This window comes from Chiloscyllium plagiosum, unplaced genomic scaffold, assembly GCF_037043375.1.
Source record: "Chiloscyllium plagiosum isolate Xiang-an unplaced genomic scaffold, Cpla_swu_hap1 HiC_scaffold_39, whole genome shotgun sequence".
In the NCBI taxonomy this organism is placed as follows: domain Eukaryota; kingdom Metazoa; phylum Chordata; class Chondrichthyes; order Orectolobiformes; family Hemiscylliidae; genus Chiloscyllium; species Chiloscyllium plagiosum.
This window is the reverse complement of record NW_028270177.1, coordinates 32,332,472-32,358,704: the sequence shown is the minus strand read 5'-3', so window position 1 is coordinate 32,358,704 and position 26,233 is coordinate 32,332,472. Positions and strand designations below refer to the sequence as shown.

Below are 26,233 nucleotides of genomic sequence, written 5' to 3'. Positions count from 1 at the left end.
TAGATTTTGATCTTTCTGAAAATCAAGACACACAAGGAGCAGGCAGGAAGGTGGTGGTGACGCACAGGATCAGCTGCAACCATTTTAAATGGCAGCGCAGACTTGAGAGGCCATAATATGGACTCCAGCTCCAATCTCCTATGCTCACTGGCTGATTGCATTCTTGCCCTTTCACTAATTTCTAGTCAGATTAATTCTATAAATGTTGGAACTGTTATCGGATTAGTCTGAGTTTCTATGAACCCCATAGCTGAACATTGGGATATCCTGATTTTTGTATAAGGTTTTCCTTTGGCAGAAGTGTGTCTCTTAAAATATCAGATATCGCCAGATATTGGCATGTGATCATGACCACTCCAGGCTCACCTATTGCTGTGCAGCCCACAGTGCTTAAAGCTGGCAATCACTAATAAAGACACTGTGCACTGAAGCAGATATTTGAGTAGTTGATTTCAGAGGAAAATAATGGTGTGGTTATAGATTTGCTTACAGCAATGCATGAGGCCATTCAGCTCATCATGTCTATCCTGCTCCCTGTGGAGCATTGTGGTCTAACCCCATTCCTTGCTGCACCCCTGTAAGCCTTCCAATTTCTTTGCTTCAAGGACCTGTTTAATTTTGAAACCATTCAGTACCTCTGCTTCCAACATGGGATAGCAAGTTCCAGATCATTACCATTCACTGTGAAAACAATTCTTGCACACATTCTCACTACATCTCTTGCCCGAAACCTTAAATCTGTATCCCTCGTCAACTAACAGGAACAGACTTTTTTTGTGTATCTTATCTAAGCCTGTCATGATCTTAAGCCCTTAATCAAAACTCCCCTCAATCTCCTTTACAGGGAGTAAAGTATATGATGCATGGTCTACTTATTCAGTTCACTATTATTAATGGTGGCATGAGAAAGTTGTTTGATACAACAGATTGTTAGGTTGGAATGCACCGACTTACAGGATGTTTGGATATTAATTCATTCGCAGTCTTGAGAAGATTATTAGATGAAAGAGTTGAAGCTGGAATATGAAGGAAGGTGAGGGGAGTATACTGTCTGGATTGCTCTGAAAGAACTAGCACAGGCAATGGGTTGAATGGCCTTTAGTGGACCTTTTGCACATCTAAAATCTGTATTCCCTATGCACAATATCAATTTTCAAAACAGTTACAGCTCCCGGTAAAGTGAACTAAAATTGAAAAAACATTGCACATTGAGTTGGAGTGCAGCAGTTGGATAAAAGGAGCTTCCACGTCAGGTATGGCCTGTGGGCAGACAGCCTGTTACATACTGCTGTGTGGTAGGAGTGCTTCCATTTCATGCTTTAGCCTCACAGAAACACCAAATGTGTTTGCAAATATACACCAAGCAAAGTGCTCTTGAGACTTGCTGTGTTTGTTGTTGCGTGAAACCCTTTGAAGATGTCATTTTGGCAAGGTGTACCCAGCTGATTTTAGAGCGCTGTAAGGCTGTGCAAGGGCTTGACATAGCTGATTAATTCTTTGTAGAACAGGTTATAGTGTGATCTTATGCACCTGCTACATAAGATCCTGAAGAAGGGCTTATGCCCGAAACGTCGATTCTCCTGTTCCTTGGATGCTGCCCGACCTGATGTGCTTTTCCAGCAACACAGTTTCAGCTACCTGCTACATCAGTATTGTTGTGTAGTTGAATCTTTTCTATGCATGTAACCATGCTCCAACTGATGTAAAGTTTTAAAAAAAGGTAAATTTAGAAATTAGGAGATCAAAGCAATGGAAAAATCAAACAGACTTTTGCACACAGGGTAATGTTATCATTTGGAATGAGTTACCAGAAAACACTGGTGGCTAAGTCAGCCTCTGGTTAGGCAGCTGTGCTAAAGATCCAATATACAAAGACCAGGTCAAATGGCTGCCTTATGGGTTGTATCATTTTACAATCTTATGATAAACAGTTTAACCGTGGTGAATAAAATCACAGAACTGCAGAGACGAAATAAAAACAGCAAGTGTTTGAGAAATACAGCAAGTCTGGCAACATCTGTGGAAGAAAGAAACAGAGTTAGCACTTTGGGTTAGGTTCCAGAGAAGACTCATATTCAACATTAATTCTGTTGTTATTCTTATAGATGCTGCCCGATCTACTGGATTTCTCCAGTCCTTTCTGTTTCTTTCTATAGCTGTGTTGAATCTCTGAGTATTTCAATTGAACTTATATTTTGCTCATTTGCAGGAACGCCCATCTGCTCTGTGCATGTCTATATGCTGCAGCTAAAGCAAAACTGAATTTGTACCTGCATTTGTTGAACATCCATTGACCAACAGCCTTTAGAGCACGTAACATTACATGACACATTTTACTGTACAAATTTGGGGATTCACAAGTCTACATTTGAGATTGAGCTCCACTTGCAGGATGGGGCCCAGACAGAGCTTTGAAAGGTGAAAGATATGAATGGGTCAGAAGGGCAACTAAATACCTGATATGAAAACAGAGGATTCAAAATTAAAGAGACATGAATGAAGGGTGGCTGATCCCGTATCTGTCTCCTACACAATGGCCTACAGTTAAAATTAATACCTTGCTCCTGGAGCTGTAAATACGCAACAGAACAGAATGGCTACATTAGTGATCAGAAATGGGCACCCACAGAACAGCACAATAATGTGAACCAAAAACTAGTTATTTCAGCACTTAATGTTTTTCATTGTTTTCTATAATCCTGTAACAAGTAATAATATAGCAATTCCTAATATAAAACCTTTTGAATTAAAAATGTTTGATGTGAATATGTTTTTAAATTTTCTAATATTATGCCTATTCCCATTCATTTCCTGTTTTTTTTCCATCATTAACCATGATCCACTATAAGGGAGGTGGTGTTGACTTCCACCTATTTTGCTGAGTTTTTTTAAAATTCATTCATGGGATGAGAGTGTTACTGGCAAGGCAGCATTTATTGCCCATGTTATGAGTCAACCACATTGCTGTGGGTCTGGAGTTACATGTGTGCCAGACCAGACAAGGATGGCAGTTTCCTTCCCTAAAGGTACCAGATGGGGTTTCCCCCCACAATTGATAATGAATTCATGGTCATCATTAGACTTTTAATTCCATATTTTTTTTATTATTGAATTCAAATTCCACCATCTGCCATGGCAGGATTCATACCTGTCTCCCCAGAACATTATCTGGATTCATTCCTGATGAAGGGCTCTGGCCCGAAACGTCGATTTTCCTGCTTCTCGGAAGCTGTCTGGCCGGCTGTGCTTTTCCAGCAACACACACTCATCTCTGACTTAACAGTCCAGTGATAATACCATTAGGCCATTGCCTCCCTTCTATGAATATGAATATTTGTATTCTAGGCTGTTCATGGTCATCTCAAATCCACTGTCAATCTAGTTAAAGTCCGCTGTGAAAAGTAAACGACATTAATTTGTAATGGCAAAAAAATCTATTTTTTGGGACAACCATTGTAATATCTGACTGGACTAATAGTATGTCAATCACCTTGAAACAGAAATAAATAAAGTATCCAGAAAAGCAGAAGATGGCAATTGGGAATAATCAAAGCTTGTCCATGGACTGATATTCTTAAGGGAACAAAGTTCAGTAATGCGTAAACATATTTGAGAGTATAGATAAATGTTAGCTGGCAAATATAGAGTTGATAGTTTGGTATAAAAACCATTGAGCTACAGAATTGGGCATTGTAACCATTTATTAATGTAAATAAACTTTGTATGGACAGCCAGAATGGACAAAAACTAAGTCAAGTTGGTATCACCCTAACTCTAGGTTGTCATTCTAGTGCATTACTGAAGAGCTGCTGCAGTGTACTTTTGCTTAGAAGAGATGTTAAACTGAGGCCTGCTCCCAGGGGAACATAAAAGACCCTATGACACTGTCAGAGGATGAGAGTTATCCACAATGTCTTGCAATATTTAACCCAGAACCAGCATCACCAGAAGATAGATTATCTAGTCATTACCTCATTGCTGTTGTGAGAACTTATGTGCATATATTGGTGTCATTTTCCTACATTCCAATAAAATTACTTAATCAGCTAGAAAGTGCTTTGAGGCTATCCTTACGTTGATCAAAAACATTTTTTGCAATGTTTCCCCTTTATGCACTCATAATCAATTTAACAAAAATGTAATTAAATTTCTGGATCATCGCAAGATAGCATTAATGTGGGTTTGCTTTGGGAGGTAAAGGCACTATTGAAGCATTGGTGAAGGTTTCTGTGAGTTCACGCTGACACATTACTGCAGATTCTTTAGTGTGCAAAAGCCAACTTAGAATATTCTCTACAGGAATAATTTACAGTGTCACTTTCAAAAGAAACCAGTCACAAATCCAGCAATTTAAATAGACTGTGTCCATTGTAACTAGGGTGGCATGGTGGCTCAGTGGTTAGCACTGCAGTCTCACAGCACCAGGAACCCGGGTTCAGTTCCACCCTCGGGCGACTGAGTCGAGTTTGCACATTCCCCCCTTGTCTGCGTGGGTTTCCTCTGGGTGCTTTGGTTTCCTCCCACAGTGCAGCGCATGGCATGGCTATGCTAAGTAGAACTCCTAGTGTCCAGGGATTTGTAGGTTAAGTGGATTAGCCATAGGAAGTGCAGGGTTACAGGAAAATGGTAGGGGGTGTGTCTGGGTGGGATGCTCTGTGGAGGGTCACTGTAGACTTGATGAGCCGAAAGGCCTGCTTCCACACTGTAGGGTCTCTATGAAATGTAGATGGATGCAAATTCAGCTGGTGATAGTTGGTGTTATTTTTGGGAGTATTCAGTTTGGTACCGTATGTCATGTTTTCACAACCCCACTGTGTTTTTGTTTCAGGCAATACAGCAACAGAGTTCCTCAGAGACAGAAGGAGAGGGAGGAAATACAGCAGATGCCAGTAGTGAAGGTGAAGGGGGTGAAATAATAGATGAGGAGGGAAAAGCTAAAAGCAGAAATGAAAAAGGAGGCTCCAAACGAAAAAAAGCTGCTTTTAAGGTAAAGGATTAGAATCTTTCTATGGACTGTAGGTAAATTGTATTGTACATGTTTCTGTATTGTTTTAGGTTAAAGCCATTCTCTCAAGGTTTAATAAAACAAAGAATTGCGGATGTTGTAAATCTGAAACATAAACATAAATTGCTGGAGAAGCTGAGCAGTCTGGCAGCGTCTGTGGAGAGAACCAGTTAACGTTGCGAGTCAATGATCCTTCTTCAAAACTAATAGCTTGTAGGAAAATGTGGTTTCATGTTGATAACAGGAGATTGGAAGGGGAAAGGAATGAGCAGACAGGTGGAGATGAAGCCCAGAGAGAGAAAAACGTCAACAGACAAAGGGATAGTTGATGGTAAGTTGGAGAAGAAGAAAAGCTCAATAAGAACTGGGTGGAGATTTGCTTGCTGAGCTGGAAGGCTCTTCTCAAAACTCACTGAGCTAGATAAGAGACAATGGGGACTGTGAGTGAGTAAAAAAGGATTAGCTGTGCTGAAAGCAACTCGTGATGACAGGGCCTGGGGGTGGGAAAAGGACATGGAAGGAAGCGTTCAGCCTCTAAAATTATTAAGTTCGATATGGAGTCCTGAAGGCTTTAGGGTTCCCAATTGGAAAATGAGGTGCTGTTCTTCCATCCAGCTTGCTCTGAACTTCATTGGAGCACTGCAGCAGGCCCAAGACACGTGTTGGCCAGGGAACACAGGAGTGTTCTGGATGTAGGTTTGCCCGCTGAGCTGGAAGGTTCATTTCCAGACATTTCGTCACCATACTAGGTAATGTCTTCAGTGGGCCTCAGGTGAAACACTCAGGAATGTGTTGAAGTGACAGGCAACAGGAAACTTGAGGTCAATTTTACAGACAGAATGTAGGTGTTCCACAGAGCAGTCACCAAGTCTGTGTTTCATCTCCCCTGTGTAGAGGAGACCACATGGTCAGCAATGAATACAGTAGACTGGATTGCATAAAGTTTACCACCTCCCTACCCATTGTCCAAAGCCCCAGACACAGCTTCCTGGTAAAGCAGCAATTTACTATCATTCTGCACTCATCTGAAATTGATCCTATCCCATATTTTTAATGTGCAATAAACAGAAATAGTTTTGTATTTGTACATCTCGATCTTAAGTTTAGTTGGACCTACCAGAACTTCAGAGTCAAAATGTGTGGTGCTGGAAAAGCACAGCCAGTCAGGCAGCATCCGAGGAATAGTACAGTCGACATTTCGAACATAAGCCCTTCATCAGGAATATGGGGGTGGGCTGAGAGAGAGATGGGAGGGGGGGTGGGGTGGGAGTAAGTTAGCTAGGAATGCGATAGGTAGATGAAGGTGGGGGGAGATGGACAGGTGGAGCGGATAGGTGGGAAGGAAGATGGACAGGTAGGACAGTTCAAGAAGGTGGTGCCAAGTTGGAGGGTGGGATCGGGGATAAGGTGGGGCCAGGGGAGATCAGGAAACTGGTGAAATTGGCATTAAAACCACGTGGTTGGAGGGTCCCAAGGCGGAAGATGAAGCATTTTTCTCCAGGCGTCGAGTGGCTAGGATATGGCTGCGGAGGAGGCCCAAGACTTGCGTGTCATTGGCGAACTGGGAGGGGGAGTTGAAGTGTTCAGTCACAGGGCGGAGGGGTTGATTGGTGCATGTGTCCCGGAAATGTTCTCTGAAATGTTCTGTAAGTTGGCATCCTATCTCCCCAATGTAGAGGAGACCACATCGAGAGCAACAGACACAGTAGATGAGGTGTTTGGATGTTCAGGAAAATCTCTGATGGATGTGGAAGGATCCTATGGGGCCTTGAATGGAGGTGAGGGGGGATGTGTGGGCGCAGGTTTTATACCAGTGCCAATAAAGAAGCAGGAATTTTTGAAACATTAAGGGTGAGCCATTTTATTTTCTTCTGGCAGTCGGACAGGTTTTGATCCAGGCACTTTAAGAACGAGTGGTAAGATTATGCATTAAACCACGCCAGTATTTACTTTTCACGTTTAGTAAGAGGCTCTGTTCACTTTGAATGACTTTGTGCCACTGTCTGTGTTGTTGGGACAACAAAACCTGCCCAAGCAGCAATTCAGGTTCTATAGAAAATCCAAATAATGCAGAAACTGGAATTCTGAAACGAAATGAAAAGTACTGGAGAAACCGAGCAAGTCTGAGAACGTTGGTGGAGCAAGAGAGAGAGAGAGAGCAGAATGAGAGAGTTAAGGTTTAAAGTGCAGTATGACTTCTGAAGACACAAAATGTTAATTGTTTCTGTCTCTCTACAAATGCTATCAAACCTGCTGAGTTTCTCCAGCACTTCCTTTTTACAGTTCAGGTTTCCTGCCTTTGCTACTCCAAGTGGAACTGGAAGAGGACAGCACTGAAGTCCTGTGACAAGGTGTTATCAGTATAGACTGGAACCTGACCTCCTCTCTAGGTCCTCATTTACTCTCCTGGTCTTACCCCATTCCTGTCAGACTGAATGTGACAATGTCCTATAAGGCCTGTGTATTTTCCAGCCCCTCAGTTTATCAAGTAGCAAAACTCAACCATTATTGTCATATTTTACTATATCAGTCACTTATAATTACTTTTTGCTTTTAATCTAGAAAAATATTTCAGGGTGCATTGCAAGTGTGTAAGACACTGGCATGTATTGCCTCCTTGGTGAGGTATTTCTACCAGTCCACTTGTGCCAGTAGGAAGCTATGTAGCTTGAACTGACTGCTATTGTACATGACATCATTCATGAGAATTGGCTTTTCTCCAAACAGCCTGCATGTGAGATAGCTCAGGAACCGTGCTTTGACCTCTCGGATGATTGCGCCTTCCCCCACTGATGGTTCCCAGGCTAGTGAAAACAGCCCAGTCCTGAAAGAGCCATTTCTCCACAATTCCACATTTCTCTGAAGTATCGGTCCTGCTAAGCAGATTCACCTCCTCTCCATCTTCTATAGTCGGCACACTCCAACACAACAAGCATTCGTTAGAATATGCTCAGCGTCTCTATTTTACCCACTGTGCAAAGCCCCAGACACAGCTTCCTGGTAAAGCCGCACTTTCTGTTCATTCTGCACTCATCTGAAATTGATCCTATCCCATATTTTTAATGTGCAGTAAACAGAAATAGTTTTGTATTTGTACGTCGCGATCTGCTTTACCAGGAAGCTGTGTCTGGGCTTTGGACAGAGGGTAAAATAGGTTATTCCTCAAGGTCAAAGGTTAAACTCAGGCAGGTATTTTCCGATCCCACAGGAAAAACGGTGGGTGGCTCAACTTCATCAGGAGGGAGACAAAAAAAACTGTGATTCTACCATCAGGACAACTTTCACTGATTAAATTTCTTCCATCTCACAAAACAGGTTGACCTTCTCACCAGATGGTCTCCAGAAGGGTTTCTGCATGTATTAATATCTCATTAATAGCATAATTCCTAGAGATTAAATTTACCTTCCCAACTATTTTCTACCCCAATAAAGCACCTCGACAATTCAGAAATTGAGCTGCACACTGCAGGCTTGCACTTCCACTTTATCCTGGCATTCGGGTAAGATTTCCTGCCTTGTCTTTTATGGCTTTTAATGATGTTCCCACTCAGTCAGTCTCTAAGTTCTTCAGTTAGAGTCAACATGTCCACATAGAAGAAGACAGGCCATCTCCCTGGGCCATCTTAAACCCCATTGGATGAAAGCAAACAGAGACCCCCTTCTGGCTAAGGGACAAGGTCCAAATGGTCATCAGAGGGTACATGTGACTGAATGACATAGAACCACAAGAATAGTCAGGTAGGAAGGGCTCGTGGGGCAAGAATTTGCTGTAGTCACTCCAGACAAGTTGGGCTACTGTTAGTCTGGGGTCTTGGCCCTTCCATCAAGTACAGTGGTGGCCTGATCTGTATCTGTTGCTGTCCCTGCTGAGGGTACCTTATACCTGAGAATTCTGTCTATTGGTATTTAGCAGTGGGGGAAACGGAAATGGTTGTAGGATGACATTGAATGTGGTAAGGTAAGACTTGGAAAGCAAGCGTCAAGGTCTGATGGAGCTCTTAAGGAATGTAGAGGAAACCGTGGTCACAGCAGCAGGTGAGAGTCGACAGGACTTTGGGACCTGGACTCTAATAACTTATGGGGGCAAGCTGGAGACATCAGTGGTGGGGAAGCCTCAGACCAACATCCAGGGGAGTTACAATACAGTGCATGCTTCCAGAAGGATCACTACATAGCAGACTATAGGCCGCCTGAAAATGGTTTTCAGAAACTTGGATTAGACAGTTGATGTAATGCAGTGCAGCATGTCTTTCATTTGTAGATGTTGGCTATATCTCCACACTCTCTCTCGACAAAGGGAGGATGTGTTGGGCAAGAAAGAGATGCAGAAATAGATTAGATTAGATTCCCTACAGTGTGGAAACTGGCCCAACAAGTCCACACCAATCCTCCGAAGAGTAACCCACCCAGACCCATTCCCCTAACTAATGCACCTAACCCTATGGGCAATTTAGCGTGACCAATTCGCCTGACCTGCACATCTTTGGACTGTGGGAGAAAACTGGAGCATCCAGAGGAAACCCACACAGACATGGGGAGAATGTGCAAACCCCACACAGAGAGTCGCCCGAGGTGGAAATTGAACCTGGGTCCCTGGCGCTGTGAGGCAGCAGTGCTAACCACTGAGCCACCGTGCGCCCCTGGCATGGTTCAAATAAGACAAAGTCTCTGATGAGGAAGGTAAAGGTGATAATCCTGAGATGGGCCAGGAGGTCACTCATGGACAAGTTGGTGCCTGGGACTTCGATGTGGTGGCCATTTCGGAGACATGGATAGGGCAGGTACAGGAATGGTTGTTGCAGGTTCCAGGGATTAGATGTATCAGTGAGATCAGGGAAGGTGATAAAAGAAGAAGAGGTGTGGCATTGTTAGTCAAGGACAGTATTACGGTGACAGAAAGGACATTTGATGAGGAGTCTACTGAGGTAGCATGGACTGAGGTTAAAAACAGGAAAGGAGAGGTCACCCTGTTGGAAGTTATCAATAGGCCTCTGAAAAGTTCCAGAGATGTAGAGGAACGGATTGCAAAGATGATTCTAGATAGGAGCGAAAGTAACAGGGTAGTTAGGCAAGAGTAAGGATGCATAGGTTGGGGAAGGAAGCTGCAGGGGATGGGCACAAGTGAAATGTGGAGCTTGTTCAAGGAATAGCTACTGCATGTCCTTGGTAAGTATGTACCAGTCAGGCAGGGAGGAAGTGGTCAAGCGAGGGAACCGTGGTTTACTAAAGAAGTTGAAATTCTTGTCAAGAGGAAGAAGGAGGCATATGTTAGGATGAGATGTGAAGACTCAGTTAGGGTACCTGAGAGTTACAAGTTAGCCAGGAATGGCCTAAAGAGAGAGCAGAGCTAAGAAGAGTCAGGAGGGGAAATGAAAAGTCGTTGGCAGATAGGATCAAGGAAAACCCAAAAGCTTTCTATAGGTATATCAGGAATAAAAGAATGACTACAGTAAGATGAAGGCCAGTCAAGGACAGTAGCGGGATGTTGTGTGCGGAGTCTGAGGAGATAGGAGAGGCGCTAAATGAATATTTTTCGTCAGTATTCACAAAGGAAAAAAGACAATGTTGTCAAGAAGAATACTGAGATACAGGCTACTGGACTAGACAGGATTGAGGTTCATGAGGCGGTGTTAGCAATTCTAGCAAATACGAAAATAGATAAGTCCCCCAGGCCAGATAGGATTTATCCGAGGATTCTCAGGGAAGCTAGGAAGGAGATTGCAGAGCCTTTGGCTTTGATCTTTATTTCATCATTGTCTACAGGAATAGTGCCAGAAGACTGGAGGATAGCAAATGTTGTCCCCTTGTTCAAGAAGGCGAGTAGAGACAACCCTGGAAATTATAGACCTGTGAGCCTTACTTTGGTTGTTGTTAAAATGTTGGAAAGGATTCTAAGAGATAGGATTTATAATCACATAGAAAGGAATAATTTGATTTGGGAGAGTCAACAAGGTTTTGTGAAGGGTAGGTTGTGCCTTACAAACCTTATTGAGTTATTTGAGAACGTGACCAAACAGGTGGATGAGGGTAAAGCGGTTGATGTGGTTTATATGGACTTCAGTAAGATGTTTGATCAGGTTCCCCACAGTAGGCTGTTGCAGAAACCACAGAAACATGTGATTGAGGGTGATTTAGCGGTTTGGATCAAAAATTGGCTAGCTGTAAGAAGACAGAGTGTAGTGGTTGCTGGGAAATGTTCACCCCAGAGTTCAGTTACTAATGGTGTACCACAAGGATCTGTTTTGGGGCCACTGCTATTTGTCATTTTTATAAATGACCTGGATGAGGGCGTAGAAGGATGAGTTAGTAAATTTACGGGTGACACTAAAGTCGATGGAGTTGTGGACAGTGTGTAAGGATGTTGAAGATTACAGAGGGACATAGATAAGCTGCAGATTGGGCTGAGAGGTGGCAAATGGAATTTAATGCAGAAAAATGTGAGGTGATTCACTTTGGAAGGAGTGACAGGAATATAGATTACTGAGCTAATGGCAGTGTGGATGAGTAGAGAGGTCTCTGTCCACGTGCATAGATCCCTGAAAGTTGCCGCCCAGGATTGATAGGGTTGCTAAGAAGGCATACAATGTATTAGCTTTTATTGGTAGGGGGATTAAGTTTCGGAGTCATGAGGTCATGTTGCAGCTGTACAAAACTCTGGTGCAGTTGCACTTGGAGTATTGTGTACTGTTCTGGTCACCGCATTATAGGAAGGATGTGGCAGCATTGGAAAGGGTGCAGAGGAGGTTTACCAAGATGTTGCCTGGCATGGAGAGAAGGTCTTATGAGGAAAGGCTGAGGGACTGGAGGCTGTCTTTGTTAGAGAGAAGAAGGTTAAGAGGTGACTTAATAAAGGCACACAACATGATCAGAGGATTAGATAAGGTGGACAGTGAGAACCTTTTCTCTGAGATGGTGATGGCTAGCACGATGGGACATAGCTTTAAATTGAGGGGTGATAGATTTATGATGGATGTTAGAATTAGGTTCTTTACTCAGAGAGTAGTAAGGGTGTGGAATGCCCTACCGGCAACAGTAGTGGACTCGCCAACATTAAGGGACATTGGATAAACATATGGATGATAATGGAATAGTGTAGGATAGATGGGTTTCAGATTGGTTTCACAGGTCGGCGCAACATCGAGGGCCGAAGGGCCTGTACTGCACTGTAATGTTCTATGTTGTGTGTTCTAAGAGGTCAGGACGATGTCTCTATGAGTGTGAGCTACAATGAGAAATGACAGCATGGTAGTACTTGACCTCCAATCTGGCCAGAGTTGTGTCATAACCCTCCTGAACTGTTTGATTAAATTATAACTACAATGAGAACTTATGTCACCTACTCTTGCAGAGAATATAAGGTCATTCTTCCTCTTCCCTGACTGGGTTCACATCATTTGGCGATCTCAGCTCATGCTGTCTGGATCTGATGGGAAGCCTTGCCAATGCTATCTGTAGAGGAGAGCACCTCCTCTTTCCCAGATGGCCCAGAGCATAACCTCTCACTGGCCATTATGAAATCTTGCCACACACCACACCCCTCCCACAACTTTGCTTCTCCTGATGTGCTCCTGAAATGCTGGAGTCTGTGTGGTGAAGGAAATCCCATAACACTCTTAAGGGAGTGCTAAGAGAATTCCAAGATTTCTGACTCTGTGACAAAGGATTAACAATTTCCTGCCTGGTCGGGATGGTGTGTGACTGCAGAGGAAGGTGCAGGTGGTGGTATTCCGACTCATTGTTGACAGTCAACCCAATACCTGTCCATTAGCTAACAGGTCAGGAATGTGATGGGATACTCGCCAGTTGTCTGGATGGCAGTATGATTCTAAGAAGCTTTGACACCATCCAGGACAAAGCAACCCTGCTCAATTGGTATCCATGTACCATAAACATTCATTCCCTCTATCAGGAACATGGAGTAGCAGCAGCATGTACTACCTACAAGACGCACTGCAGCAACTCACCAAGGCTCCTTCAACAGCATCTTCCAAATGCATGACCACCCAGAGCAACAAGATCTGTTATCTCGTTAGGAATGTTCTAAAGCAGGCTTTGTGAATTACCAAGGCATCAGCTCTGGTTCAGTGTGCAGCATTGCTAAACGTTAGCAATAATGAACTCAGGTTTTATTAACTACAATACCTGAAAGCAGCTACAGCTGATTACCTCTGAATCCATCATTATTTTCTATCAATATTACAGAACATGGAGTTCATGTTAAAGGCATTAAACTCTTTATAATGGGCACCATACTAAAATACTGCCATCTGGTGGCTGTCTCCATGTAAATGCAAGAAAGAGTCTTCATCCTTGTCTGACCTGCTGCGCTTTTCCAGCAACACATTTTTAAGCTCTGATCTCCAGCATCTCATTTTATCCTTGTCCACAGCCAATCAGAAAGAATAAATTAAACCAGTGTTTGAGCAAGGTCATCAGAGATACACACACACTTGGTATAACTGTGTGTAGCAATGGATATTTATTAAGTAGCTCAGAAAGTGAAATCAATATTAACATTTAACAGCTCTCTAGATTTGAAACATTAGCTTGCTCTCTCTCCACGGATGTTGCCTGACCCATTGTGATCTTCAGCATTTGTTGTTTTCAGCTAACATTTAACAGATTGGCTGAAAACATTAAATTTTCTCACAAAAACGCTTTAATGTTTTACATAAAACCAAAAGAACTACAGATGCTGGAAATCAGAAACAAAAACAGAAATTGTTGGGATGACTCAGGTTTTGCAGAATCTGTGGAGAGAAATCAGAGTTAACGTTTCAGGCTTAGTGACTCTTCGTCAGAATTGATGGACGTTCGGAAAAGGTTGGTATTTATGCTGAAGATGGACTGGGGAGGTGGGGAGGGTGAGAGTAATCGATAGATGATGATAGAGCCCAAAGAGAAACAAACAGTTGGACAAACAAAGAAGGGGTTAAAGGTCAGTCTAGGGGAATGAGTAGCTACTAGTGGGGACTGTTAGTAGCTGACAGTAGGTTGTGTGTGGTAGCAGCCCATGTGATGGCCTGATGTGTGGGGGTTTAGGCTAAGGACATTGGACCCCCAAAAATTGTTTACCTCGATATGGAGTCTAGTAGGCTGCAGAGTTCCCAAGTGGAAAATGAGGTGCTGTTCTTCCAGCTATACTGGAGCACTGCAGCAAGCCTGAGAAAGTGATGTTGACGAGGGAAAGCAGTGGTGTGTTGTAATGGCAGGCAACTAGAAGCTCAAGTTTGAAGACAGAACACAGGTGTTCTGAAAAGCAGTCACCCAGTCTGTACTTTATTTCCCCAATGTACAGGAGATCACACTGTGAGCATAAAATACAGTCGACTAAATTGAGTGGTGAAGTTTTACATTTTTGCATAAAATCAGGTGAGGTGGAATGAATCAGTCCCCTCTCTAACTCCAATAAAAATGTAGTTACCTGTGTCTAACATATCAGTAACAAGCCGAATGCAAGTTTTCTTAAGTGAAAGAAGAAACAATTTTATTACTTGCTAATCCTGTGAGAAAATACTGAGTAACCCATGTCAAGCACACAACTACAAAAGTAAAAATGAATAGTGTCCAGATCAAAAAGAAGATGAAAGGAATATGCAGCTTAAAGCCCTAACAGTGTGTGTACACCATATGGTTTTAACCCGAGACCATGGTTGTTTACTTCATGTCTCGGATCCTCAGCAGTAAAGAATATTTTGAGGCTGTGGTATTCTGATGTTTGTATTTAATCAGTTCTGTCACTGCGCACGTTTCCTTCTTGAGAAGCCCTCTCTCGAATTGGTTTCAGCTGGAGTTAAATATCCATCTCCTAAGTCAGTGCCATGCCTGAAGGAGTACCTTGCAATGAAAGCTGATCTGTGTATTTCAGTGTCTGAATTTAATTTTCCACGCTTTATAATTGGATATGATGTCTTTCATATCCAATGTGTGAAACTTATCATACAGGTGTAGATCAGGACAGGAGATGAGGACCTGACTTGGTGGACTGTGTTGCATCAGGTAATGGTTCTGAGGAGTTATTGTTCCCATTATGTTGAGAACCATTTCATTTGCTGATTCACACACAGTCATTGGATGGAGACAATGAGGACTACCCTAGACTTTATGGGGAAGATCTATTCTGTACAGCTCCCAAAAATCCTGGTAATTATATCTGACTAAAAATGTACTTTTACTTATTACTAAGAACAGTCCCTCTGTTGTAAAGACTCTATAATGATATATCCTCTGTCACTGGTCACTAGATCATCAGACAGACCCTAGGTACAGTACTAATAAAGGAGGAATGGTGGCAGCGAATTGCTGCAAACAACTCTTATTCAAACTACAAGCGGGCAGCAGTGGTAGATACCATAATGTGGCAATCAGGGTAGTAGCACAAACTAATTTTGATGTCTTTTGAAAAATTATCAATTTGTTCCACATTGGTTTCATGAACTAATGATCTGTGTGTTTAGTTGATTGGTGTAGCCATTTTAAGTTAATGTTCACTTTTCTTAAAAGTCAGTCCATGCAAGTCCCAGGTATTAAAATCAGGTGATGGAAACAATCAGTGGTCAGTATTTTAACACTAGCACGACAACAGCAAGAAGCTGCCCTCCAAACCATTCAAATTGCACTGTTACTGGGTTTCAACTCCATTTACTCCTCTTTCTCCATATGCCTGAATACCCTTACCCAAAACAAACCTCAACTTGATGGGCATACAAGCCCAGTCAATGCAACATGTCCTCTTCATTTAACCCTTTAAGTCCTGTTCCAATTCTGATTCAAAACTTCTAATTCTGGAGCTCCGTTGCTAACAGCACTGTAGGTGCTCACCACGACCTTCTCAAGGACAATTAGGGAAACACAGTGACTGCAACCTTCCCAACAGTGCTCATCCCTGAAAGAAAATTCTTAAACATGTGTCTTGTGCCCACTCCGAAACCACTGTATCTTTTCTGAGGATCCAAATGGATGAAGTGAGATGCTGTATGATTCAGAACAAGATTTTTACAAATAACTGGAATCTTTCTGAATCAGTCAAATGATTCAGCTTGATGCTAAAGTCCACCCTGCACCAATGTTACATTTTATCATTGGCCATTTAGCCTTCTGAAGAACATCCCATCCTATCCCCATAATCTTGTAATTGCTGTGGCAAATCCACTAGTCTACACATCCTTGGACACTCAGAGCAATTTAGCATGGCTAATCCACCTAACTTGCACATCTTTAGGCTGTGGGAGGAAACTGGAGCACCCGGAAGAAACACCCACAGACACAGGGAGAACATGCAAACTCCACACAGACGCCCGAGTGTGGAATCAAATTAGGGTCCATGGCAGTGTGAGGCAGCGTGCTAACCGCTACGCCACAGCGCTGTCTTGTTTTTATATAACAGAGTTGAGTTTCTGGCTAATCCAACAGACTTTGATGGAAGATCAGAGCAATTGCAGAGAAACAGCATGAATTGGTCATCCCCTCTTGCTTGGAGTGCTGAAGTCTCACAGGACGCTGGCTCAACTAGGGGAGCCCATGTTTTCCCAGATATTGGCCCTCTCTGTTAAACAGGAGTGAAAGCTGCAGCATCACTTAATTCCTTTAATGCTCAGAGGCAGACTCAAAGTGAGCAGAAATCATCAAGTACTGAAAATGTAATTTGCCTGGCTGCCAGTAATTTGAGTTGGAGTCACACTGGTTGCTAGAAGCTCCTGCTCCCTCTGGGTTTTAATGAGGAATTTATGCTTGAGTGCAGGCAACAGTGGAAAAGTCACATTTATTGTCCATTGCTCCATCCTTGAAGTATTGGTGGCCCTAGCCCTGGAATTGCTGCAGTCTTTATGCCACCTGTACCATGTTGGTAACTGTCGAGGCAGGTCCAAGTTGATTATCTTTTAATTCCTGTTAGATATGGGGTAGTCACAAAGGGCTTGGTGCATTGGAAACGTTACACCTGTGACCAAGGAAAGAGGAGAGGGATCAACCAGGACAATCAGCTCAACCATAGCAGTGGGGAAATGTTTTAAAGGTAATGATTTAGGATCAAACTAATTTTCACTTGAAAGCCAGGAATTAATTCATGACAGCCAGCTCAGATTAGTTAAATCTTAAGGCACACAATGACCGAATGGTAATATCGTTGGACTGTTAATCCTGAGACCTGCAGAACCATGTTCTGGGGAGCCAGGTTCAACAGATGGTGCAATTTGAATTTAATAAAAATTTGGAATTAAATGTCTTATGATGATCATGAACCATTGTTAAATGTCAGAAAAACCCATCTGGTTGAGTAATGTCTTTCAGGGAAGGAAACTGCCATCCTTACCTGGTCTGGCCTACAGACCCGCAGCAATGTGGTTGACACTCAACTGCCTCCTGGGCAATTAGGGCAATAAATGCTGGCTTAGCCAGTGATGCCCTCATCATGTGAATAAATTTAAAAATGTGAATGATGTTTGATTAACTTCATTTGAGTTTGTTAATGAAAAAAGGCATGGTGATGTGGACGTGGATTTGTATAACACCTTTGATGAAGTACTGTTTGGATGGCACAATGAAACGGAGGAAAGTAAGAGGACTTAGAAAGTCTGGAAAGGAACATCGGTAAGCTAAGTGACTGGGCAAAAAAGTGGCAGATGGAGTGTAATGCAAGAACTTGTCCATTTTATTGGGAAGAATAAAAAAGCAACTTCTTTTAAAGTGGACCGATGTGGTAGAACACTGATATGTAGTGGGTATTGGGTATCCTGGTACATGAATCACTGAAAGTTAGAATACAGGTGCAGTAAATGATTAAGAAGGCAAATGGATTGATTTCTCTGAACTGCTTGTAATGTATACATATCCTTTCAAAAGCCGATTAAAAACTTCACAATACTTCAGATTTAGTCACACCAATTCCCTGTATTACTGTAACAAAACATCACTATTTTCTTATCCCCCTGCAATGAACAAATCATTCCATTTTCCTTCTTAATTACTTCCTGTACCTGTTTGCTAACTTTTAGTGATATCATCTTCCAGGATTCCCACCCTCAGTGTTCTGCAGTCTCTCTCCACAATCTGTCATTCCGTCCCTCTGGAAGTTTTGGTGGTCCTGCCCCGGGAGTTGCTGCAATCTTTGTGCCACATCAAGGTGTAAACCAGATGTCCAAAAGCAACTTTTTCAAATGAGAGAATATGATCAGTTTGTTCCCACCGGAGTGGTCAGCCAGTGAAGTTTGATGAAATGTTTGAAATAGGTAAACCAAGTTGTCAGTGTGCTGAAATTGTTCTCTAACTCCAACTGGTTAGTTAAATTCTCTCAGGTACACAGCATGAACCCCTTACCACCTTGATATTTAATTTACTTTTCTGAGTATTCCAGGTTTGGGGAGTTACTTCACTCTGTTCCCCAAGAAAAGAAAGTTCCACTGATTGACATTCAAGAAGAACTACTAACAAATAAATAAATTGGAGAACAAATGATCACCAACCTCATTTTCTGAAATTGCTTTACCAATCAGAAGGACCGAATGGTGTGAATGATTGAGAATGTATGAAATGCATCGTTTGGTAGATTATGCTGGAATTTCACATTTTGGCTATCACCCTTTGCTTCTCCAGCTCACACTCATAACTCTGGCAGATGGATGGGGACAACACTTACCAGGAGAGCTCCGTTTAATTTTACTGCTGACAATGTGTTTTCCAGAAATCTGCAAAGCAGTTGCGGAAATCCTCTGATCAGGAAGGCCAAGACGAAGGTGATAAGGACGTCAAGGAGGAGGAAAGCAAGAGTGGCTCAGAAGCAGGAGAGGCAGACGGTGATACAAAAAATGTTGGCGAACATCAGAAAATGAATGAAGAGGTAAGGCGATTGACCCTGCCAGCCATAGATTTCTCTGGAGGATTCTGAGGGTGAACTAAAAATCTTGATCAGCCACTGGTTTACTGTCTTTCCCATGAGTCGTCGATGCGTACGGGAATGGATAAACACCGTGGGTGGCATGTTGGCACAGTGGTTAGCACTGCTGCCTCACAGCGCCAGAGACCCGGGTTCAATTCCCGCCTCAGGCGACTAACTGTGTGGAGTTTGCACGTTCTCCCCGTGTCTGCGTGGGTTTCCTCCGGGTGCTCCGGTTTCCTCCCACAATCCAAAAGATGTGCAGGTCAGGTGTATTGGCCATGCTAAATTGCCCGTAGTGTTAGGTAAGGGGTAAATGTAGGGATATGGGTGGGTTGCGCTTCGGCAGGGCGGTGTGGACTTGTTGGGCCAAAGGGCCTGTTTCCACATTCTAAGTAATCTAATCTAACATTGACACATGATCTGAGTGTCTTTTTACTCATCCTTGTCGAGTCATAGGGTATGAAGTTCCTTTCCCAGGAGATGGTGAGATGGGAACAATTTTGGGCTTATTGGCTCTGCACAGAAAGCCCTGACTCACCACCTCATTAACAATGTGCTGGGCAATTTTTTTGACTTGTCCCTTAAGTGGTCAATTAAAGGCCTCTTTAAGGGACTTTACTCACCACATTCCTAATCTCTTGCCTCCCCAGTGGGTAAGAACGGTGTCTGGTTTCTGACTGGGAAATCATGGTGGCCTGCTTGCCAATTTATGGGAAGCCTCTAATTGCCTCAATGGAGCCAATCAAATTGGCCTTTAAAAGCCACCCCCTGCCCTTGCTGCCAACTCTCTCAATCATCTTCTCCCTCTCTTTCTGTTCCCACCTCAGGATTTCCCAGGATTTTTATTTCTAAGGAGTAGAACTGAACTGGCAGAACTTATGATGCAACAGATGGTGACCTCTGATTGGCCAACTCCTGGCAACCTGGATTGCCAGTGTTAAGACCTGTGATTCGCTGAAAAACTCCCCCATACTTACCCATTCGCTGAAAAACTCCCCCAGTTCTTAATGAGCTGATTGGACAGGGTTTCTCATTGGTGGGAGGGATGTGTTAGTCACCACCCAATGGGGGCAGCACGGTAGCTTAGTGGTTAGCACTGCTGCCTCACTGTGCCAGGGAGACTGGTTCGATTCCACACTCAGGCAACAGTCTGTGTGGAGTTTGCACATTCTCCCTGTGTGTGCATGGGTTTCTTCCGGGTGCTCCACTTTCCTCCCACATTCCAAAGACGTGCAGGTTAGGATGGATTGGCCAGGCTAAATTGCCCCACAGTGTTCAGGGATGTGCAGGCTAGATGGATAAGCCATGGGAAGGGCGGAGTTGTGAGGAGAGAGTAGCGGCTGAGTCTGGGTGGGGTGGTGTTCAGAGGGTCAGTGTAGACTCAGTGGGCTGACTGGCTTTCTCCTACACTGTAGGGATCCTATTCTCTTGTGTATAATACATATGTCCTCACAAATAACTAAAATACAGGTGAATTCTGGCCCTGGACTGTTATAGATTAGATTACAGTGTGGAAACAGGCCCTTCGGCCCAACAAGTCCACACCGACCCACCAAAGTGCAACCCACCCATTCCCCTACATTTACCCTTTCACCTAACACTACGGGCAATTTAGCATGGCCAATTAACCTAACCTGCACATCTTTGGATTGTGGGAGAAAACCGGAGCACCCGGAGGAAACCCACGCAGACACGGGGAGAATGTGCAAACTCCACACAGACAGTCGCCTGAGGTGGGAATTGAACCCGGGTCTCTGGCACTGTGAGGCAGCAGTGCTAACCACTGTGCCACCGTGCTGCCCATCAAGAGAAAGTCCATCCAGACTTTGTGGCATAACTGACAAGGGAAATCAGGGACAACGTGAAAGAAAAAGAAACGTACACAATGTGTTGAAGATTAGTGGGAAAAGAGAGGTTTGGGAAGCCTTTAAAAACCAATGTGGATAACTAAAAAATGCAGTAAGGGCAAGGAAGATGAAATATGAGAGTGAGCTAGCTAGTAATGTAAAAGCAGGTGGCAGGAATGTTTGGGGTTATTTTTAGATATCTATAAGGTAAGAATAGACATTGGACCACTGGAAAATGAGGCTGAAGTAGTAGTCATGATGAACTAAGAAATGGATGAACTGAATAGGTACTTGGCATCCGTGTTCACGGAAGATGACACCAGCAGCACACCACAAGTCAAGAGAATCAGGGGACAGAGGCGAGTGCAGTGGTCATCACTGAGGAGAAGCTGGTGGGAAAGCTGAAGGTGGGTAGATCACCTATACTAGATGGACTACACTCCAGAGTTCTGAAGGAGATAACTGAGGAGGTTACAGAAGCAATGGTGGTGATCTTTCAGGAATCACTGGAGTCAGGGAGGGTGCCAGAGGACTGGAAAATGGCTAAAGTAGCACCCCTGTTCAAGAAGGGAGGGAGGTAAAAGAAAGGCAACAATAGGCCAGTTAGCCGGACCTTGGTCATTGGTCAGATTTGAGAGTCCATTACGAAGGATGAGATTGTGGAATGCTTGGAAGCACATGGTAAAATAGATTGGAGTCAGCACAGCTTCCTCAAGGGGAGGTCATGCCTGACAGATCTGTTCGGATTTTTTGAGTGGGTAACTAGCTAGTTAAACAAAGGAGAGTCAGTGAACATGATCTATTTGGATTTCCAGAAAGCCTTTGACACGGTCCTGCACATGAGGCTGCTAAATAAGTAAGAACCCACAGTGTTAGGGGCAAGATACTGGCATGGTTAGAACATTGGCTGGCAGAAGGCAAAGAGTGGGGATAAAAAGGTATTTTTCAGGATGGCAGCCACTGACCAGTGGAGTTGCGCAGGGGTCAGTGTTGGGACCACAACTATTTATGTTATACATTAACAATCTGGACATAAGAACTGAGGGTATGTTGCTGAATTTGTAGGTGACACAAAGATAGGTAGAGAGACAAGTGGGGAGGCTGCAGAAGGATTTGGACAGGCCTGCTCTCTCTTTGAGAGTGGGCGAGGAGGGGCAAATGGAATGCAGTGTGGGAAAGTGCAAAGTCATGTAAGGAAGAATTTTCTTGATGGGAAAGGCTTCAGAAATCTGAAGCACAAAGGGACTTGGGAGTCTTAGTTCAGGATTCTCTCAAGATTAACGCACAGGTTCAGTTGGCAGTTAGGAAGGCAAATGCAATGTTAGCATTCATTTCAAGAGGGTCAGAATATAAGAGCTGGGATGTATTGCTGAGGCTCTGGTCAGACTGAATTTGAAATACTGTGAACAATTTTGAGCCCAGTATCTAAGGAAGGATATATTGGCATTGGAGGGGGTCCCAGGGATGAAGAGCTAGTCATATGAGGAGCAGTTGAGGACTCTGCGTTTGTACTTGATGGGGTTTTGAAAGATGATGGGGGATCTGATTGAAATTTACAGAATACTGAGAGGCCTGAATAGAGTAGATGTTTACACTAGGTTTTTCCTAGTAGGTGAGACTAGAACCCGACGACACAGCCTCAGAGTGAAGAGATGGGCTTTTAGAACTGAGATGAGGAGGAATTTCTTCAGCCAGAGTATAGTGAATCTGAGGAACTGATTGCCACGGAATACTGTGGAAGCCAAGTTACTGAGTGTATTTAAGACGGAATTCTTGATTGGTAAGGGTTACAGGGAAAAGGCTGGAGAATGAGTTTGAGAAACATATTGACCATGATCGAATGGCGGAGCAAACACGATGGACCAAATGGCCTAATCCTACTCCTATATCTTGTTGTCTTATGGTTCTTTGAACACCTATCCAACTAGTCTGACGCCCCCTGCTGTTTCCCCTTCGCAAATGTTTCTTCTGTCGAAATTCCTTTGAAGGTTGTTGTTGAATCTATTCCTACCATTCTCGACATGCAGCACATTCCAGATCATAACATGTAATCATTGCAAATCATAACCTTTTTATGTCTGGCCCTGCTGCTACTTCATAAATAACATCCCTCATTGGAAACCTGAATCATCAAAATACAAATCCTGAGAAAATTACAAACCAGACTTTAAAGCCATTTTGCCTCCAGTATCATTAAAATGAAAAACTTTCCTCAACAGATTTCACAGGAGAATGTTCTGACATTCAGTTTCCAAGCTGTCAGAAACACGTACACTAGCTCCTGAGCCTTATGAACAGCTTGTATTGGCTGTCCTTATGTTTGAATGGTACTGTGATTCCCACTGTCAGTTCTCACACATAAAGATGGCTGATGACATACATGGGACTGCCTGAACTAGCACATGTTCCCATCTCTGGGAGAAAACGAAATGGAAGAATGGTTAACCTGTAACTCATTCTCCAAAGGTATCAGGAAGATCCATCAGCCAGTGGGTGAAGTTAACAGAAATTTTAAAGTTTTGTTTATCCAGCAAATGAGCTAATTCACAGAATGACAAAACTATTATAACGTAAAATGTGCAATTTCATTCAAATGTAATTCTTTGCCGTATGAAAGTGTTGGGACTGACATTTAAACTAATATCAGACTCAATTTCATTCAAAGTTGGCATTTGTCCAATTGAGAATAGCATCATGTTTTTGATGCACTTTATTCTCGGGCAATCCATTATAATTTTAATTACTGGTGTCAAAAACAGGCTTGTAATTTATCTTTTTTTTTAACGCTTGAACTAAGTAAGATGATGTCAAAATGGAAAACAGGCAGCCGAAAAATTGAAATATTTAATCATTTGAAGCTTAGCTTTGAGTTAAACACAAATTGTATTCCATCGTTTGAGAGCATTTTTTTAAACAAGACTTACTTCAAATAAATTAGCTACTTGTAATAAAAAGAACTCTGGAACATGCAGCAGTTCAGGCAGCATTGTTAAAGACTGAAACACAGATTTAAAAAACAGGTTTGGCAGACACACTGAGTTGCCTCTTACTCGTTCGAAAACTGATAAAATTCTTTATCTCTTACCCTCTGTTCCATGAGGTAGGCTCAATCCCATATGGCCACCAGTCATATGCTGGAGAATTTCCACTGCTCAACAGGCTCCCAAGAGGACTGACAGCAGCCAGAATTGCACAAGGGACCTCAAGCTAAAGGACATGATGGTGTTCCTCAGCTCTGAGGAAGAGCCACTGGATCCAAAACGTTAGCTCTGATTTCTCTCTACAGATGCTGCCAGAGTTGCTGAGCTTTTTCCAGTAATTTCTTTTTTTGTACACGAGGGTAGGATGAGAATCGCAGAATATGTGAATGATAGAATCCCAACAATAGGGAAACAGTCCCTTTGGCCCATTAAATCCACAAAGAGAATCCCTCTGAAGATTATCCCAGCCAGATCCATTGCCCTACCCTATTACTCTACATTTACCCTTGACTAATGCACCTAACTGACACATCCCTGAACACTATGGGCAACTTAGTATGGCCAATTCACCTAACCTGCACATAGAGCCATAGAGATGTACAGCACAGAAACACACCCTTCAGTCCAACGTGTCCATGCTGATTAGATATCCTAGAGGAGAAATTGAGGTCTGCAGATGCTGCAGATCAGAGCTGAAAATGTGTTGCTGGAAAAGCGCAGCAGGTCAGGCAGCATCCAGGGAACAGGAGAATCGACGTTTCGGGCATAAGCCCTTCTTCAGCCCTTCTTCCTGAAGAAGGGCTTATGCCCGAAACGTCGAATCTCCTGTTCCCTGGATGCTGCCTGACCTGCTGCGCTTTTCCAGCAACACATTTTCAGACCAGATATCCTAACCTAATCTAGTCCCATTTGTCAGCACTTGGCCCATATCCCTCCAAACCCTTCCTATTCATATACCCATCCAGATGCCTTTTAGATGCTGTACTTGTACCAGCCTCCACCAGCTCATTTATAACTACAAATTGAGGGGTGATAGATTTAAGACTGATGTCAGAGGCAAGTTCTTTACACAGAGAGTGGTAAGGGCTAAGGTAGTCAACTCAGCCACATTAGGGAGATTTAAACAATCCTTAGATAAGCTTGTGGATGATTTTGGGATAGTGGAGGGGGACGAGCTGAGAAAAGTCTACAGGTCGGCGCAACATCGAGGGCCGAAGGGCCTGTTCTGCGCTGTATTGTTCTATGTTCTATACATGCATCACGCTCTGCATGAAAAAGTTGTCCCTTAGGTCCCTTTTATGTCTTTCCCTCTCACCCTAAACCTATGCTCTCTAGTTCTAGACTCCGCCACCCCAGGGAAAAGACTTATCCAAGCCACTCATTGTTTTATAAACCTCTATAAGGTCATCCCTCAGTCTCCGACACTCCAGGGAAAACAGCCCTAGCTTATTCAACCTCTCCATATAGCTCAAACCCTCCAATTCTGCCAATATCCTTGTAAATCTTTCCTGAACCCTTTCAAGTTTCACAACATCCTTCCAATAGGAAGGAGATCAGAATTGCACGCAATATTCCAAAAATGGCCTAATCAATGTCCAGTCCAGCCACAGCATAACTTCCCAACTCCTATACTCAATACTCTGACCAATAAAGGAAAGCATACCAAACGCCTTCTTCACTATCCTATTTACCTGCGACTGTACTTTCAAGGAACTATGAACCTGCACTCCAAGGTCTCTTTGTTCAGCAACACTCCCTAGGACCTTACCATTAAGTTTATAAATCATGCTCTGATTTGCTTTTCCAAAATGCAACACCTCACATTTACCTGAATTAAATTCCATCTGCCACTCCTCAACCCATTGCCCTTCTGATCAAGATCCCATTGAACTCTGAGTTAACCTTCTCGCTGTCCACTACACCTCCAATGTTGGTGTCATCTGCAAACTTACTAACTATACCTCTCATGCTTACATCCAAATCATTTATATAAATGATGGTAAGTAGTGGACCCAGCACCGAGCCTTGTGGCACTCCACTGGTCACAGGCCTCCAGTCTGAAAAACAACCCTCCACCACCACCCTCTGTCTTCTACCTTTGAGCCAGTTCTGTATCCAAATGGCTAGTTCTCCCTGTATTCCATTTTGCTAACTTTGCTAACCAGTTTCCCATGGGGAACCTTGCAGAATGCCTTACTGAAGTCCATATAGATCACATCCACCACTGTGCCCTCATCAATCCTCTTTGTTACTACTTAAAAAAACTCAAGTTTGTGAGACATGATTTCCCACGCACAAAGCCATGTTGATTATCCCTAATCAGTCCTTGCCTTACTAAATACATATACATCCTGTCCCTAAGGATTCCCTGCAACAACTTGCCTACCACTAATGTCAGGCTCACTGGTCTATTGTTCCCTGGCTTGTCCTTTCTTAAATAGTTGCACCACATTAGCCAACCTCCAGTCTTCCTGCACCTCACCTGTGACTATCGATGATACAAATACCTCAGCAAAAGGCCCAGCAA

The 26,233-nt window shown here is 43.2% G+C and overlaps 1 protein-coding gene across 2 annotated transcripts in view; it reads left to right on the top strand.

Moving 5' to 3' along the window:
• Positions 1-26,233, top strand: part of hdgfl3 (HDGF like 3) — a 136,708-nt gene that overhangs the window by 104,780 nt on the left and 5,695 nt on the right. The window contains exons 4-5 of one of the 2 annotated variants that reach the window (XM_043677582.2): positions 4,829-4,987; positions 18,684-18,839. In XM_043677582.2, the coding sequence (XP_043533517.1) occupies positions 4,829-4,987; positions 18,684-18,839 (315 nt within the window). The remainder of the gene's footprint in view (positions 1-4,828; positions 4,988-18,683; positions 18,840-26,233) is intronic. The other variant, XM_087981239.1, reaches the window with a different exon arrangement.